A 15,291-nucleotide genomic window follows, 5' to 3' on the forward strand; every position below is an offset into this window, starting at 1 on the left:
CTATAAAACGAGACAAAATACTTTGTAAATCAATAAAGTGCTAATGGACACTATGTGGGCATCTAATAAAAAAAATGACAATTACAAATTATTTTATGCAAATGTATTATAATAATAACTTGAAAATATTTTAAAATGCCAATGAAATTTGTTTAAAAACCTCTGTAGAAAACATCACTTCTCAATGTCATAACAGCCTTGACTGGTGGTGGAAGAATGGAACAGTAACGGTGGGGGACAGCTAAAACGGGCTTTTGCGAATGCTCTGTACGTCATTAAAAACAACTACTCAAAAGGGGGATACAAACCAAACAATGTTAAACAAGGACTGTCAGCACTGAAAAATATTCAAGACTACATCTTACAAAAACATGAGTAATGAATAACATGGTTTTACATAAATGTCCTGATCTGTGAGGGGAAAAAAAAAAATCCACTTACATGAAGCCATATAAGCAGTGGAGAGCCAATGAAGGAGGACTGGACCGGCAGTATACTCCAGCTGAAATCACACATTCAGACAGGATAAATAACAGCAACAGAATAGTTTCCCCTTTAACTAAATAGCCCAAAATAGGAATTTTGTCAGTCGGTTATGGGGACCCTATTCAGCTTAAAATGTTCACACTCAAAAAAGACGCGGGTATGAGTGATTTCTTGTTTGACACCCTACACTCTCCTGTGGTGATGCATTTGTCTTGTATAGCACTGAGGCTAAGTAAATAATTAGCTATTTCTGCATCTTTTAATCTGCGTGGACGCGATCTTCAATTCATTCAATTCATCAGTGTGCAAGTGCTTTTGTATCGACTTGAAGCAGTCCCAGTTGGTGAACAATGTCAGAACGCCGTCTAATTTCTTTCTTTTTTTAATGCAAGCTCTGTGTAGATTCACAGCACAACTGTGTGTATGCGCGACGACATCATTGTGTGTTTATAGAGCTGCATGAAGGCTCGAAGGTTTTGTAAATCTCAATCTAATGAAGACTGATTGAATCTTCACGGAACCAGAGGCATGTGAATGAGTCTTAGCCACAAATGGCCATAGAAACGCCCTGAAACACCTGTTTGTATCTCAGTACCGGTCAATGAAAACAGCAAAGATGTGCAATTTCACTGATTGTGTCGCATCTGCGAGGTTCTCCGACAGCTGTTATCATACAGCTATGGAAATGAATAGCGGCCATACCACTAATTCATCACGTGTGGTGCAAACCAGAACCGTGGTAATATCTCAGTCATTGTGGTTAAAACTCAGACGGATGATTGGTGGTTAACTTATAGCACGCTTATTAAAGCAGAGTTTAAAAACGGCTTCACAATTCAGGATACTTAAGAAAAGATCAGGCAAAACAGGCAAAAGATGGCTTGGATGTACATAAGGAATGATGACATTCAGAAATAATTTAAAGGTTAGGGTTAAGTGTATAAATGCAACCATTTACCAAGTGCAGTGTAGACTGCAAACTATTAGCACAATCAGTGAAATTGCCTCAACAACGTTATTAGTATAGGTTACGTCTCCTAACTTGGGTTTCAAGTCCACCATATCATTTCAACCGCATCGATCTCAGCTAAAACCGTGTAAGCATGATCTAAAGTGCGTGTGACGTGCGCTCATTCTCACTGCACGTTCTTCTTTCATAAATACCAGTGCATGTGTGGGAAAAGGCCTACGCGTGGTTTTTGTGCGTACGTATGATTTACACATCTGGCCCCTAGAGGCTCACTCAGCACACTGGCAACTGCTTCCAGCCGTGAATCTGACAGCAGTGTGTTTGGAGTATACTGCCGGCCTTTATGTCCTTGTTCTTACACCTACAACCTACTCAGCATCCCTGTGGTTGCAGTCCTCCTTCAGCACTCCAGGTCTGTAGGTGAAGTGGTCTGTTAAAAGTACAGTCTGGTTTTTTTTCTCCTTTTTTTTGTATAGTTCTTTTCTGTCCTTTAACTCAGTCAAGAGGTTGAGGGTCAGCTATGGGCATGGTGTGCAGAACTTCATCCAGTAGCTGTAGAGCTCGATGTAAATGGATTTCAATCCAGCATGGTGTCTCCTTGATGCTTTGCCGTGGGTAGTCGGGCCCCCAGCCTTTCACGAAACTCATCCGCAGGATGCACAGTCTGCGCAGGTCATCAACCCCAATGCCTGCAGCAGCAGACAAACCTGCAGGGGAATTACAGACAGCAACTTTTAGATCAATGTGGCACTACAGGCCAAACACTGTAGCTCAGTTACTCTTGCAGTCAAAGTCAAACATATACCGAGTACACACACAGCTAAGTAGGAAAAGTACTACTGGCTTTAACTGCATTTGATGTGGAAATCCTCATGTACAACATAAATGTCATTGCAAAGTATGCCAAAGCGTAAACCTTTCTGTAATGAAGTTCCAAGCATGATGACAAATCAAGCAAAGCAAACAGCTAGAAAAAGAGTGCATAGTACAGTCAACGTGGTACTGAAGTGTCAATAGAGAGATAACGCTCTTGTTCTACATGATACAGTAGCACAGGCATACTTTGTCTAAAGAATGGCTAAATTCAAATTATCTAAGTCCGTCCAATTTGGTTCAAATATGCTGACTAAACAGTTATTTATCAAGAAAATACAATTCTCTCAACACTTTCTAGTGCCATAAAAAAACAGTCATTGCACTTGCTGAAATGCCTCAGCAATCACAATACTATACTTGTTGAACGGTAAATGCAACAGTAAGAACACTCACTGATTGCAGGAGCGATGCCTCCCACAGAGCTGGGCCCGGGAATGTTCCCGGCCACTGCTGCTGCCTGGGCTGCAGCTGCTGCCTGAGCTGTCGCTGCCTGCTGCTGCATCTGCCTGTGGCACTGACGCAAGTCAAACACCTGGGGGGGGGGGGGGGGGGGAAGACAACCACTAAGCTCTGATGACAACACAAGATACTAAATGGACACGCAAGCACGTCTGCAAATATTTTGAGGTTAAATGTTAACTTGACTTGGTTCATCTTGGAGTTGGATTAACATGCATATATTATAGAATTATTATATAGGGCATGCTTCACATACTATACTGTGAATATGGTTACTCCAACTATGAGAATCATTGCATTAATGGCATAGTTTCTACAATGCCCCTACTTTACTCCCATTGGAGCATTAATCGCATGATGACCCGATTATTGGTGTGCATGTAAATAAAACACACACACACATTTGCAAGTTTCTGAGAACACCTACTCGGAATGTTTCTGCTTTTCACTGTATGGCCATTTTCCTACAATCTCACCTTGATGTAAGCGCTGGGGTAGATTTTGTGGACTGCATCCCCAGGGGCACGTCCAGCCTCTCGATCCAGGTAATAGCTCTGCACAAACACTGCATGGTCACTCAAGCAGCGTACCCAGACGTCTCCTTCACCTTTGCACTCTAGCTGCACGCCTTTGCCAATGTGGAGCCTAAGGACAAGAAAAAAGGGGGGGGGGATTATTAAACACAGTCAGAGAACTGTAATATGTATTACTGTCAATTGCGTATATCATATCTAGAGGCCTAAATTTCAAATGAATTGCTATGATGAACTATATGAGGAGTACCTAGCTCTCTCTATGTTCTCTGTCCTGTGGACGTTGCTCAGCTGGCCCAAGCAGAACCGATCCCCTCCTGATGGGTCCACGTAGCCATCCACAGTCACTATTGGACATGTGGATGGCACCTTAAACGTCTCCCCAACCTGGACATCCATCTCAAAGTACGCAATGGAGCACCAATAGTCTGGAGCTGAAGCAAACCAACAAGCAACCTCAGGTTAGATGTGTTGCAAAGATTCTGTTAAAAGTGTGGATCATCTTCCATCTGCAGCTTGAGACTCACCGGGGTGGTTTGATATCGGCGGCTGGAACGCAATTTCATTGGTAACAGGCCCTGCAAATATACACAATTATTCATTTCGAACAAGCAATCCTGAAGCCACACCAGTTCTTAAGATGTGACATATTGAGCACAGTAATGGCGCTGAAAATGACCAGTTTTCATAAAACGTCAGGTGTGGAGCCTGATCTTTAATCTCAGTAACACATTTTGCTTTAGTGTCTACCACATTCATAATGTGCGCATATGTTAATATATGTAAATATGAGAAGGTCTGCTGGAGAGAATGATTTTGACCTATACCATCCATGTCTTGGTGCTGCTGGTATCAGCACCAAGACACATTTTTCAAATCAACTTTAAAACCTGGTAAATTCCCTTGATGTGGAAGACAGTTGAGGAGGTTTCACTGAATAAAAGAGGCAATACTGATGTCTTTAATAAATCAGCCTGTATCTGAGCTGCCCTGTGCCAGAATCAGTGGTGAGCAAACAGTTTATGCCTTCCTTAAGGTTAATAATGTCCTCCGGCCACAGCAGCCAATGTTTAGCTAAATAACTAATTAACAGAGCTCATTATCCTAATAGTGCATAATCTCAATCTACTTAACAGACAAAATACTCATGACTTCATTTGAAAGGACGCGGACTATGTGGAAGACTTGTGATGCCAGTTTTGCAGAAAAGTGTGCCATGTTTTCTACCCACTCACAGTAATGGCCAGTGTGAGGCATGGGTGGATGATGCTGTAGATGCCCGTTCTGATGTTGAGGCACTGCAGGGGTGAAGCTGCCATTTCTGCTCCAATTGGGGGTAGGATCTGTAAATACAAAATGGTTGCTTTGACAAATTCATGCCAACTTCAAGTCTGTCTGATTAATCAGCTCTTTGAGCTAAATACTAAAAATAGTTGTTTATTGCATTAGAAGTAACTTTGCATTTTGCGTTTTAAAATGACTTGATGCCTATTTGTATTATGACACAAAATGTATACTTTTACAACATCCTTTTAACTGACTAATAATTCACAGAGCACAGTGTATCTTCCGTTATGTTTTCCATATACGAGTTGTCCCTGTGTAATTCCTTACTTGAGGGTCCAGCAGTGATGGTAGAGAAAGCAGAGGTTGAAGCTGAACTGCTGCTCTCTGATGGGGGGAGTAGACCTGGGCTGCTGAACGTCTCCTGTGGACCCTGCCTTGATGGGGGGTGCTGGATAGTTTGCAGGTGGCTTTCAGAGCTTGAGTGAGATTGCTGGTTGTCATAGTCATACTCATCCTTGACTAGGAGTGGACCTAAATGAAGACGACAGATTAGGTTGAGGTAGGTAAGACAGAGAACAGATAACCAAAAAACCTTCAACAAGCAAAACAGGAAGATTTTGGCACTTCCCTACCTGTACCTGACAGGGTTAGTCCCGATAAATCTGCAAAAACAAAAAAGAACAAATATATCTCAGTTTAATGTGTCAATAATTGCTAATAACCTAAAACAATGAGATCTTGGCAAGACTGGCAAACCTGTGATCCTTACTTACCAATGCCTGGAGACACAACCCTCTCGTAGTGGTATGGGTTGACACAAACATTGTCACATTTCAGGTCAAAGGCATACTGGCAATATTTCACATGTTTTAATTCGTTTTTGTGTAGATCTGGCCATCTCCACAGTCTGGCATAAACAACATGGGGAAAACCTTTACGCCCCGCAACCTAAAGCACAGAGAGGAAGATCTAATGAGATGGTGTCTCGGAGAGGCTTCACTCAAAATCTTCTCTTCGAACTACATGGAGTGTTACACTCAACCAACTTGGGACCTTAACGGCTACTATACCTGTAGACGTCCATCCAACGTTCGCTGTATGGTTACACACTTGCTAGGATGAGCTCCATTCGTTGTGATGGCTGTGATGAGGGAATCCAGCTCATCTTTCTTCTCCTTCAGCTTCTTGACAAGACTCTCAATAGCTCGCTTAGCAAAGCTTTCACTCTCTCCTCCCTGCCGGTGGCACATCAGACTATGCACAATGCTCAGGCAGGCATCATTACTTGTGGGAGTGTTAGTGATTGACATCTTGCTCCTTAGGTTTAAACCTTGGGGAGGCTTTCCAGTTGTGTTCTCTCGGCCTGCACCAGTAGCAGTGTCAAGGTAAAATCACTGTTGATCCAATGTTGCCCAAGCTTGGTAACCTAAAACAGAAAGAGCATTGTCTTACAGATACAAACGAAAGACCTTGACTTAATGTCAGGTGTAGAAAGGGAACTGAAGAAGTTATTCAGCCCTTTTTGAAGCTAATCTAATGTGCCTTTCTTCCTGGTTTCTTTCTTTAAGCCAGCTTAATGTGGCATGTGTTGACAACAGGAACCTTCCTTTAAGCGTACATTACAAATTGACAATCACTGCATTACAGCCAACATTAAAGAATGCATCTACACATTTAGACATTACATATTGCCGGAAATGCAAAACAGTCTTTAGGGCACCGAAAACTGTGTTTTCTCATTTTCTGACGTGGGTTTGTCATGTAAATATTAAGATAAAATGAGGTTATGATAAAGATGTATGAGTGCAGCAAACGTAGCGTTAGCTAACACTGGCCCTGATGGGTAACGTTACCAGAGCTAGCTATTGAATACATGTAGCGTATCGTTTCCTCGGTTATTTGCAACCCAACCGACCTCAAATACCGCCACACGTTTTCCTGTTTACTACCACTTAAAGACTATTCCATTCGGCACATATGGTCAGTAAGAAGTATTACTGCTGAAGAGCATCAAGTTAACATTTCCCAGCTAATATTGGCTCTGCTCTGCTTAACATTAGCTATCACTGGATAGTTAGCCGACACAAATTCAGAAAGCACTCGTCTCCTAACATTTCCCTAATCAAACCTTAACTGAATGGTGGACTTACAGTGATTTTTCCGCACAGTATCGCGTGTCCTGGTGCCAGACGATGATAAGCGGGTGGCTTAAGCTGCCTATATTGTGATACGCTATCTAGCGATAACTAGCTTGCGATGATGTTATTTCTGGCTAGCTTTCTAGCATATGCGCTAACAGCTAAGGCTAAAATACCTCCATCAACTTCGCGCTAGCTCGCTAAGCTAACCCTCTTCTGTGATTTCCCAAATCGGCTATTGTTGCCTGGCGGAATGCTACCGTATCACACAAGCAACGCGTGCTTATCTGTTCGCCTCATCGCGGTAGGAGCGTATAAAAACAATGTAACCTCACCAGGGCACGTCCACTGCTTGGCTGGCCACGACAATAAACAAAAAACTCCTCTCCACCCACCCACCCACTCACTCCGCTCAGACTGAGCACGCACGTGTGAGCTGTGACAGGCGTGGCGCTGCTGTTTGTTATTCTGTTAACGAAAAATCAGAAACACCTTCTGTTTGCAAGCCCGTGCCAGGAGGGCACGCTGGAGCCAGTGTGATTGTTATTTTACTGTAAAAGGAGAGTTGAATTTATTCTGCTATTTGTCTCACTGCTAGCGGGCAGCATGTGTGCTAATCTGAGGATGCAGCAGTGCATCCTCCAGTATCCCTGCAAGCATGTGATCTGCTTTTCTACAACAGTGATTAGAAATTATTAAAGTGAGCTATGGTTTGATTCAAATTTAAACAGTCAAGTAAGTCAAACAATCAAAATGCCTGTACTCCAATAATCAATGACTGCTCAGAGGCCCCCTGACCCTCAGCCCAGGTTGCCTGTGTATGAATTGGTTTGCAGGATATGCACCACTAAAGCACAAAATCAGCTGAAGCCATAGGGGGACCCGAGGCTGAGGCTGGTCATACTATCACATGAGTAATCCTGAATCAAAATGTAGTTGTATGGTTCGTCTATGGGTTGGTTTCTGTGGGCGAACGCTTGTAAGTGTACTCTGCTGTGTAAGCTCTACCTGGTGGGTTCCCCTTTTTTTTTTTTTTTTAGAAAGGACTCTGGGGAGCCAGTCAGAGCCCACAGCTCTTTACTGCGGAACTTAAAAATGGAACATAATGAGGGTTAGTCAATTATATGTACTAGAAATGTAAAACATAACTCCCATGGTTGATTTCAAAGTTACAGTCACACAAATATTATGCATTCAACAAGACAGGTAGTGATGTACAATCACATTAATATCTCCTCCCATTCTTTACTGATAAATATGTGTCTTTACTGTAATATACACTGATGAAATTACAGTAGAAGAGAGGTAAAAGATTGCGGAACCGCTGCAACTAAACTCCTACTGATCCAGTAAGTATTATGACAGATCACTTATAAAGTAAACATTTTTTATGACATCAGCCATCATAAAAGGATTATTTTCACTGAAATAAGTTATAATGCTATTTTATTTGTGCCAGGTGCATACCAGTAGTGTCCTCATGAGTTTTTGAATGCCAACCATGACCAGACTTCTTCACATTACATTGATCCCAAGGTTATGTTCTTACAACGTATCATCAAGTGTGAGAAGCAGCCTCGTAACCCTATTGTCTCTATTGTGGTGAATTTTTTTTTTTGCAGTAATATAAAGTCTCCCCCTTGTGGTAATAATACACTGTGACATTAGAGTGATGAAAACAGCCCCCTGTCTAAATCCGTCCAGCGCTCTCTCTTCCATATCTCCCAATGAGATTAACAATGTGTTATTAATTTAAAGATAGCCTGTCCTGAACAACAACAGCTTTGTTGCTGAAGAGCAATGAACAAAGCTGCTATCACATGAACCAGCTCAAATATGTTGCTGACAGAGTCATGGACCCATTACCAGACCTTGTAAAAGTCAGTGTTCCTTTCTTTTTCTTTTTTTAAATTTGTTTTGTTTTGTTTATTGAGGAAATTATTAATCATGAAAAAACAGCTTTTGGAGCTTTAGCTTGACCTGTCCTACATTTTTCTGTCTTAAAGAAATAAGAACACAAATAGTAAATTTCATAAATAGCATAATTACACACTACGGTGTTCCACTTTTGTGGTGATCTAAAAACATGAATTAGAATGCAGAGTACCATTTCAATGGCAGATGTTTAGGTGTGGGACCCAATTTTTTCAAGTCCTCAGCCTTCAAAGACACAAACACTTGATTCTTTCGAGGTCTACAATGTTTTGGACAGCAGAGAAGGGTATTTAAATTTTTTACACTGGAAGCAACATTGCTAACTAAACATCTCCCTCTGCCCTTCCAGGTCAAAAGGAGAGAAAATATTAATAACTAAAGTTGTTTTTTTTTTGTTCCTTTTAATAAAATCAAAGATAAGATTCACCCCCTCCTCCACGCAATAATTTTTTTTACAGTATCCAAACTAAAACAGCAACAAGGCATTGTGAACAAAGAAGTCAGGAATATTGCTGTTTCTAGTAATATTTTCTAAACATTAAAATTCATTTTAGTTTTAAATAAGTTTCACAGTGAGAAATCAATTTGTTGACTTCTATTCGATATCTCTGCCCTGCACACTTGCCCCATGTAAATCTGTGCGTGAGGATCCTATTAGGTTAGAAAGTTCCACAGTGTTATTCCATTATTGTTATCTGCTTCCGACTGTTAACAGCAGAAGCTAGGTGATGATGTGACGTGTATTTTTTCCATTTGTACTGTTGCTGCGGCCTTGATAAGGGCGTCAGCATGCCCATGTCAGAAAAAAGGAAGTGGGAGGGTTCAGAGGGCACCAAGCAACCTGATGGCAGGATTGTCAATAGAGCGTGTTGGCGTTGGAGACCAGGAATCTGACACCACCTTCTCGCAAATGCTGCCACTTGGAGTGGCGTCTCATCCTGAGTGACGGTCTACAAGACTCCAGGCTCTGACACCTCGTTATCACTATGGCACGGACGCGGGCAGAAAGAGGCCCGCCAGGCATGTGAGGGTGGAGGGATGGGGATTAAGGTTGTTAGGTGAGGAATGCTGTGATTACCTGACAATGAAACAGGGTGTACAAGAGATCAAAAATCGCTCAATGAATATATTTATTTTCAGATATTTTATTTTGACAACCATAACACTAATGTTGGTGTGAAAACCAAAAGCAGGATATGAATGGCTGCGGTGTAAAGACAGATTCCACAGCAGTTGACAGTAATGTTAGGTAAGAGAAATTGTATGTCCATGAGACAAGAAGCATTGAAAAGCTCCAGGACACTGTAAAATTCCTGAAAAAAGCCATCAAAAATCTATTTTCTGCAACTTTGGCAAGCAAATAAGAGGGAAAATATCACATTCTTTAAATATTTTCAGTGGCTCCAACATACCATAGGGTGCAGAGACAAATTTTAGCATTAATACATCTGCAGCTTGTATATGTACTAATAAAGCATGAAGGCAAAACTATGATTCGAAAACAGTTGAATTTAAGAGACTTTACATATTCAAAAAAACAGCATACTATCAGTAGTGCAAATCATTGTAATCTGGTGTCCTATGTGATTTTTCTTCTTGAAAAAACATTTGATTTTGGATGAGCCAGAGTTTCGCAAATTCTGCAATAAAAATAACTTCTGCCAGAACAAAATGTTGATGGAAAAAAGATTTGAGATGAAAAGTCTTTCTCCTCTTCTTTCATCTGTTCAGATGGGACTGATGTCATATTTGCTAGAATATGATCTGCTAGTGTCGTTTACAATGAACTGTGGAACTTACCCAAATACATTCTAAAATAATTACAATAAATCATGTCGGACTGTTTAAAAAGATTTCCAGCATTACTTTGAAAGCTTTATATTCTACTCTAATATAATAATAATGATTTACTTTTGTACAGTTACAAATTTACACCATGTAGCACAGATTTGTGTCCTTCCCTAATTTACAACTAAGTCTAGACTTGTGTTTTTACAAACCACTGTATGAGATGTTAGATACTGTGGGAACACATGAGCGGATAGATAGATAGATAGATAGATAGATAGATAGATAGATAGATAGATAGATAGATAGATAGATAGATAGATAGATAGATAGATAGATAGATAGATAGATAGATAGATAGATGTCTCTGAGATGATTTTCTTTAGCTTCATCAGTGCAGAGTCTCTTCTGTGTAATAGCATCACATTCTGAACTATCTACAGCCACACTCTGCGACCACCATCCCCTCATACTTGTGGTTGAAAGTGATCACCCCATTATCGTGATAAAGGAGTGAAATCGGCTCCAATTTAGTGGGTACACAGCAGGCACGCGATGCTCTCTCTGGATTCTTAAGGCTCAGCAGTGTCTGCACTATGGCATGTTTGGTAGGCGAGACCTCGGCGGTCATAGGCGGGTTGCACACACCTTTGCACTCATATGCCTCATACCCCAGAGGCTGAATGACCCACGTATCCCAGCCAATGTCTTTAAAATCCACAAAGAGTCGGGTCCTCTTGCATGGCTCACTCTTAACATTGCGACGGATTCGGGGAGGTGTGTCATAGATAAGGTTGGACTGCAGTTGCACGACAGACTGTTTGTCGAGCTCGTCCTGGTTAGCCTGGCCAGCGTTGTGATTAATATGGCCCCAGAAAGCTTGTTGGCTCCGGCCGATGTCTTCAGGAAGGTCATTCTCATGTTCAATCATCTGGTTGAGCTCTTGTTCATCCTGTTTGCGGTCTCTGCTCTGATCATCTGAGAATACAATCATCACTGCATTGTGTTTCCCCTCCAAGCTCCTGTCGATATCAATCTCAACCAACCTCCCACCTTCGTCTGTGACCTCTTCTGTGGCCCCTTCCTCTTCTGACCCCAGACTTGCAATGTGAACCTCCAGTCTATGAGTTGCACACCCTGACTTCCGCCAGAGGGCAACCACATGAGTCAGGTCAAACGACACCCAGCTGTTATCTTTGGCATGAATATGCTTTGTCACCAGTTCCTCCAAATCCTTCATCTCCACCACCTCCTCTTTATCCCTCCTTCTCCCCACCTCTTTTGTCCAAACAACGCCCTCATGTATTTTGTAGATGGTCACCTTGCAGTCAATGCCAGCATGTGGTCTTTGGGCCTTCCGGACCAGGGTGAAAAGACGAAGCTCAGCTACTGTTACATGTTCATAGTGGTGCATTGAGATGTTGAACAGCAGGGGATGTATCCGCACACCCATGGTCGTCATGCTGTCTGGGGAGGTATCTGAAATATAAATAAGTGTGTCTCAATGCATTTGTATGATTCTGTGGTAAAAACTCGTGTTGAATATAAAATGTAGGCAAATACACAGTTACTACCATGTTTTTGGTTTGTCCGAAACATATTACTCAGTTCAAGTGCAGTTTCATTGTTTTAATTAATACAATGAACACTTCAAAATCTGCAGGATTTCCCTAAATCAGAGTGATCCAGTTTTATGAATCATTATTTAATCAGTTTAATCAGTTTATTGGATTGTCAAGCATGATCCCAGTGATTTTAAAGGTTTGCAGGGGAAGGGGGAGGGGTTTACGTGTCATTTTTTAAAAAAATGATACACAAAATCTAAAATTTTGTTGCCAAATAAAAATGTTCCTAGATTTTTGTGGTGTGAAACAAATAAAGTTTGTACCTTCATTCTTGAAACTGCGTACAATGTTGGCTGACGGCACAGCAGTGCGATCATGGGCAAATCTGTTGTACAGCTCCAGCATGTACTCTGGTGGCTCCTTGCGGACGGCGAGGGGCCTGGGATGGGGCCTCAGCTCTGTGAGGTTCATTGTGGACAGAAACTGGCTGAGAAAGTCCTGTGCATCAAGTAGCGGATTATCACCCACATCCCAACCGACTGATGCCCTGTGGTGATTCTCAAGAGACCTGATGGGACTGCTCAAGCTCAATCCAGTCAACATCAGAAGAGCGACATTCAGAGAGCGGATAAACCCAAGGTTGGAGAAGACTGACACGGTCATGGTTGAGTGGAGGAACGGTTTAAATCCAAAGACTGAGAATCAGATGAGAAGATGTGATGGATCCTTTGGAGAGGATACCTGCAAACAGTTCAACTTTTCCAGGATTGTCCTTCGTTAAAGGACAACAAGTTGCTGGTGGGGGCAAAGAGAGAACAGCTTTGCCCTTGTTGATCTTGTGGTTTGGTTCTGAGGGCAGGGCTGTGCTGTCCAATGTGCTGTGCTGACATGTTTGGAGATGTCACTAAGGCCCTGCTCGGCCCTCCTCTCTCTCTCCCCGCCGGGAACATATGACTATCCATAATTTCCACTCAGTTTGATGTATGCTTTTCTTTTGAACCCCCAGACAAAACTTGCCTTACAGTGACTTTAGATTTACATGACAGTTAAATTCTGAACTTCAAAAGATTTTACTATGATACTTTATCTTTACAGAATACTGATAAATTTGAAGAAAATAAAGTTATTGCAATTAAGTTGACTGAAAATATGGGACAAATTAAACATGGGAATGATGCTGTGTGTGCTATTTTCTGCCTAATGCAGGAAATCAATTACCAATTAACAATATTGTTAATTTATGCTTTGCAATCTCCACAAGAGGCCAGTGTAGACTCAATATGTGGCTCTTGAACTCTTGAACTGAATGAAACATTTTCAATAGGTGGTGGAAAAGCTGATTTGATTTCATTTGCATATGCTTTTAGCTAATTATTGGTTTTGTTGTATAATAGCTCACATATGCAAACATTGCCACCATCTTGAAAAAAACAACGAATGAAAAACTATGATTACTGTGATTTAAAACAAATCTCACTAAGATGTAGGGTATTTTAGCCATAGGGCTTCATCAATGACTCAACACTGACACATTTTAATCCTCTCAGAGACAGTGTGCAAAATGCAAGTCAAGTTTGTAATCACTCTTTACGGCTGCTGCAGAGATTTTGTGAATGTCTGAAGCTTAACATGTGTTTAGTTTTCTCTGGATTAATAGACACCAAATTATTTGGGGGAGAAACTGAGAAATACAAAGCAAGATGTTCACATAGAAAAAAAAAAAAAGCACAATGTTAGACTTGTAGGCACTGATTGTGATTGTAAATGTATAAATTAAATGTCGGTTATAATGGTTTTTTGATTGAAGCTCATCAAAGTTACTATGAACTTTTTTGCCAGTTTTATGTCAATATATTTCAATATTGTAATTTCTGCAAAGAACTGAGCATATGTAAGAGGTAGCCAAGTCTGATGCCTGAAAAAATATATTTTACTTCTAAAGTAACTACTAGGGTTAGGTCATATTGCAGTGGTATTTGTCAAACCTTTCTTACTGTATAAAGGCTGTCCAACATATTCCTGTTTGTTCATTTCAATATGTGACTGCTGAGAGTCGAGTGTGTTTTCCGGACAGTTCCCCTTGAATAATTTAATAAATTTGCCTGCTTTTTTTGGCCAATGCACCTGCAGGTTGGCACAGATTTTGCCTCTCTGGACTGTTAAGCTGGTGGTTTGAAAACTTACATATCATTGTACTGAGCACCAGACCTGTTTTGCAGCTGACAAATGTTGTTAAGTGGCATTCAGCCAAACATGGCTCACCTTTGTAGTCGTGTGTGCAATTGTGATTAAGCTACTTTAAAGTTCAAATCCTTATGCAAAGGATGTTTGTCATTTTGTACCTTGTGTGTACCCTGTGAGGTGTGACTGGTAGAAGAAATTAACCCTGGCTGTGAGCACAATGACATCAGACAACAACATGAATTCATGATATTTTCAGTTTTGACTGTGATTTTGAAAGAAGAAGAATGAAAGATTTGAAAGAATAAGGATAACTCAGCTCAACCTAATTTTCTAATCTATTGATTTTAACACATAAAAGTGGGGATGTTTAACTGTCCAGACAATGCAGTTAAATGTAACAAGTGAAATGGAAGAGGGCATAAAATAAAAATGAGAAATTATGCACATCGTTTATTTTCATTCAACATCGCAATGCAAAAAGGACCACTGCAAAGCAGAGTTGTATTGAATGTAGTATCACTTACCGGTATTAGCTAATACACATCAATGATAATTAATAACATTGGTATTACAATAAATATTACAATATAAATACCTTCGTTTAGAATATTAACAGTCCTTTGTTACACATTTACAATCCCATGTTGCCTATCACGAAACAAATGGAACAGAGAGGATTTGCTAATGGCCGTAAAAGTCCAAATAATTGGTTTATTTTTGAAGACTAGGCCAATGACAGCCCAGATCCTAATTATCGCAAGCACCGTCCAAAAATATCTTTAAAATTATATTATATTGGAATAATCTTCAGCCCAGAATCCATGGGCATAAACAACAACAGATGTCAATTTAGGCCTTGATAGCTTGACAAACTAGAAGTATCATTATCGTATACCTGCGTAGTAGTAAAAGTCATTGTACATGTCATATATTCTTTGGAATCATGACTCACCATAGTTTGCATATTTAGGCTACTTCAAATGCCATACGTAATCCATTTTGAGCTTCAGACAGACAGTATATGATCCTAAGTGACAAAATCATCAAATCTATTTGCAAATAATCTCCAT

At 40.7% G+C, this 15,291-nt stretch overlaps 2 protein-coding genes across 2 annotated transcripts; both read right to left on the bottom strand.

The window, feature by feature from the left end:
• Window positions 1-1,358: 1,358 nt before the first annotated feature.
• On the bottom strand, window positions 1,359-7,102 carry smad4a (SMAD family member 4a). Its single transcript, XM_070849953.1, has 11 exons — window positions 7,085-7,102; window positions 5,682-6,037; window positions 5,385-5,559; window positions 5,244-5,273; window positions 4,939-5,142; window positions 4,560-4,667; window positions 3,852-3,902; window positions 3,575-3,758; window positions 3,268-3,436; window positions 2,726-2,864; window positions 1,359-2,163 (listed from the first exon to the last, which is right to left on the bottom strand). The coding sequence occupies exons 2-11, from the start codon at window positions 5,919-5,921 to the stop codon at window positions 1,952-1,954; spliced, it is 1,512 nt and encodes a 503-aa protein (XP_070706054.1). The 5' UTR covers window positions 5,922-6,037; window positions 7,085-7,102; the 3' UTR covers window positions 1,359-1,951.
• Window positions 7,103-10,905: 3,803 nt separating this feature from the next.
• Window positions 10,906-12,700, bottom strand: LOC139219161 (bone morphogenetic protein 10-like). Its single transcript, XM_070850964.1, has 2 exons — window positions 12,361-12,700; window positions 10,906-11,951 (listed from the first exon to the last, which is right to left on the bottom strand). The coding sequence occupies exons 1-2, from the start codon at window positions 12,698-12,700 to the stop codon at window positions 10,906-10,908; spliced, it is 1,386 nt and encodes a 461-aa protein (XP_070707065.1).
• Window positions 12,701-15,291: the final 2,591 nt, after the last annotated feature.

The sequence above is a fragment of the Pempheris klunzingeri genome, chromosome 19 (assembly GCF_042242105.1).
Source record: "Pempheris klunzingeri isolate RE-2024b chromosome 19, fPemKlu1.hap1, whole genome shotgun sequence".
Lineage (NCBI taxonomy): Eukaryota > Metazoa > Chordata > Actinopteri > Acropomatiformes > Pempheridae > Pempheris > Pempheris klunzingeri.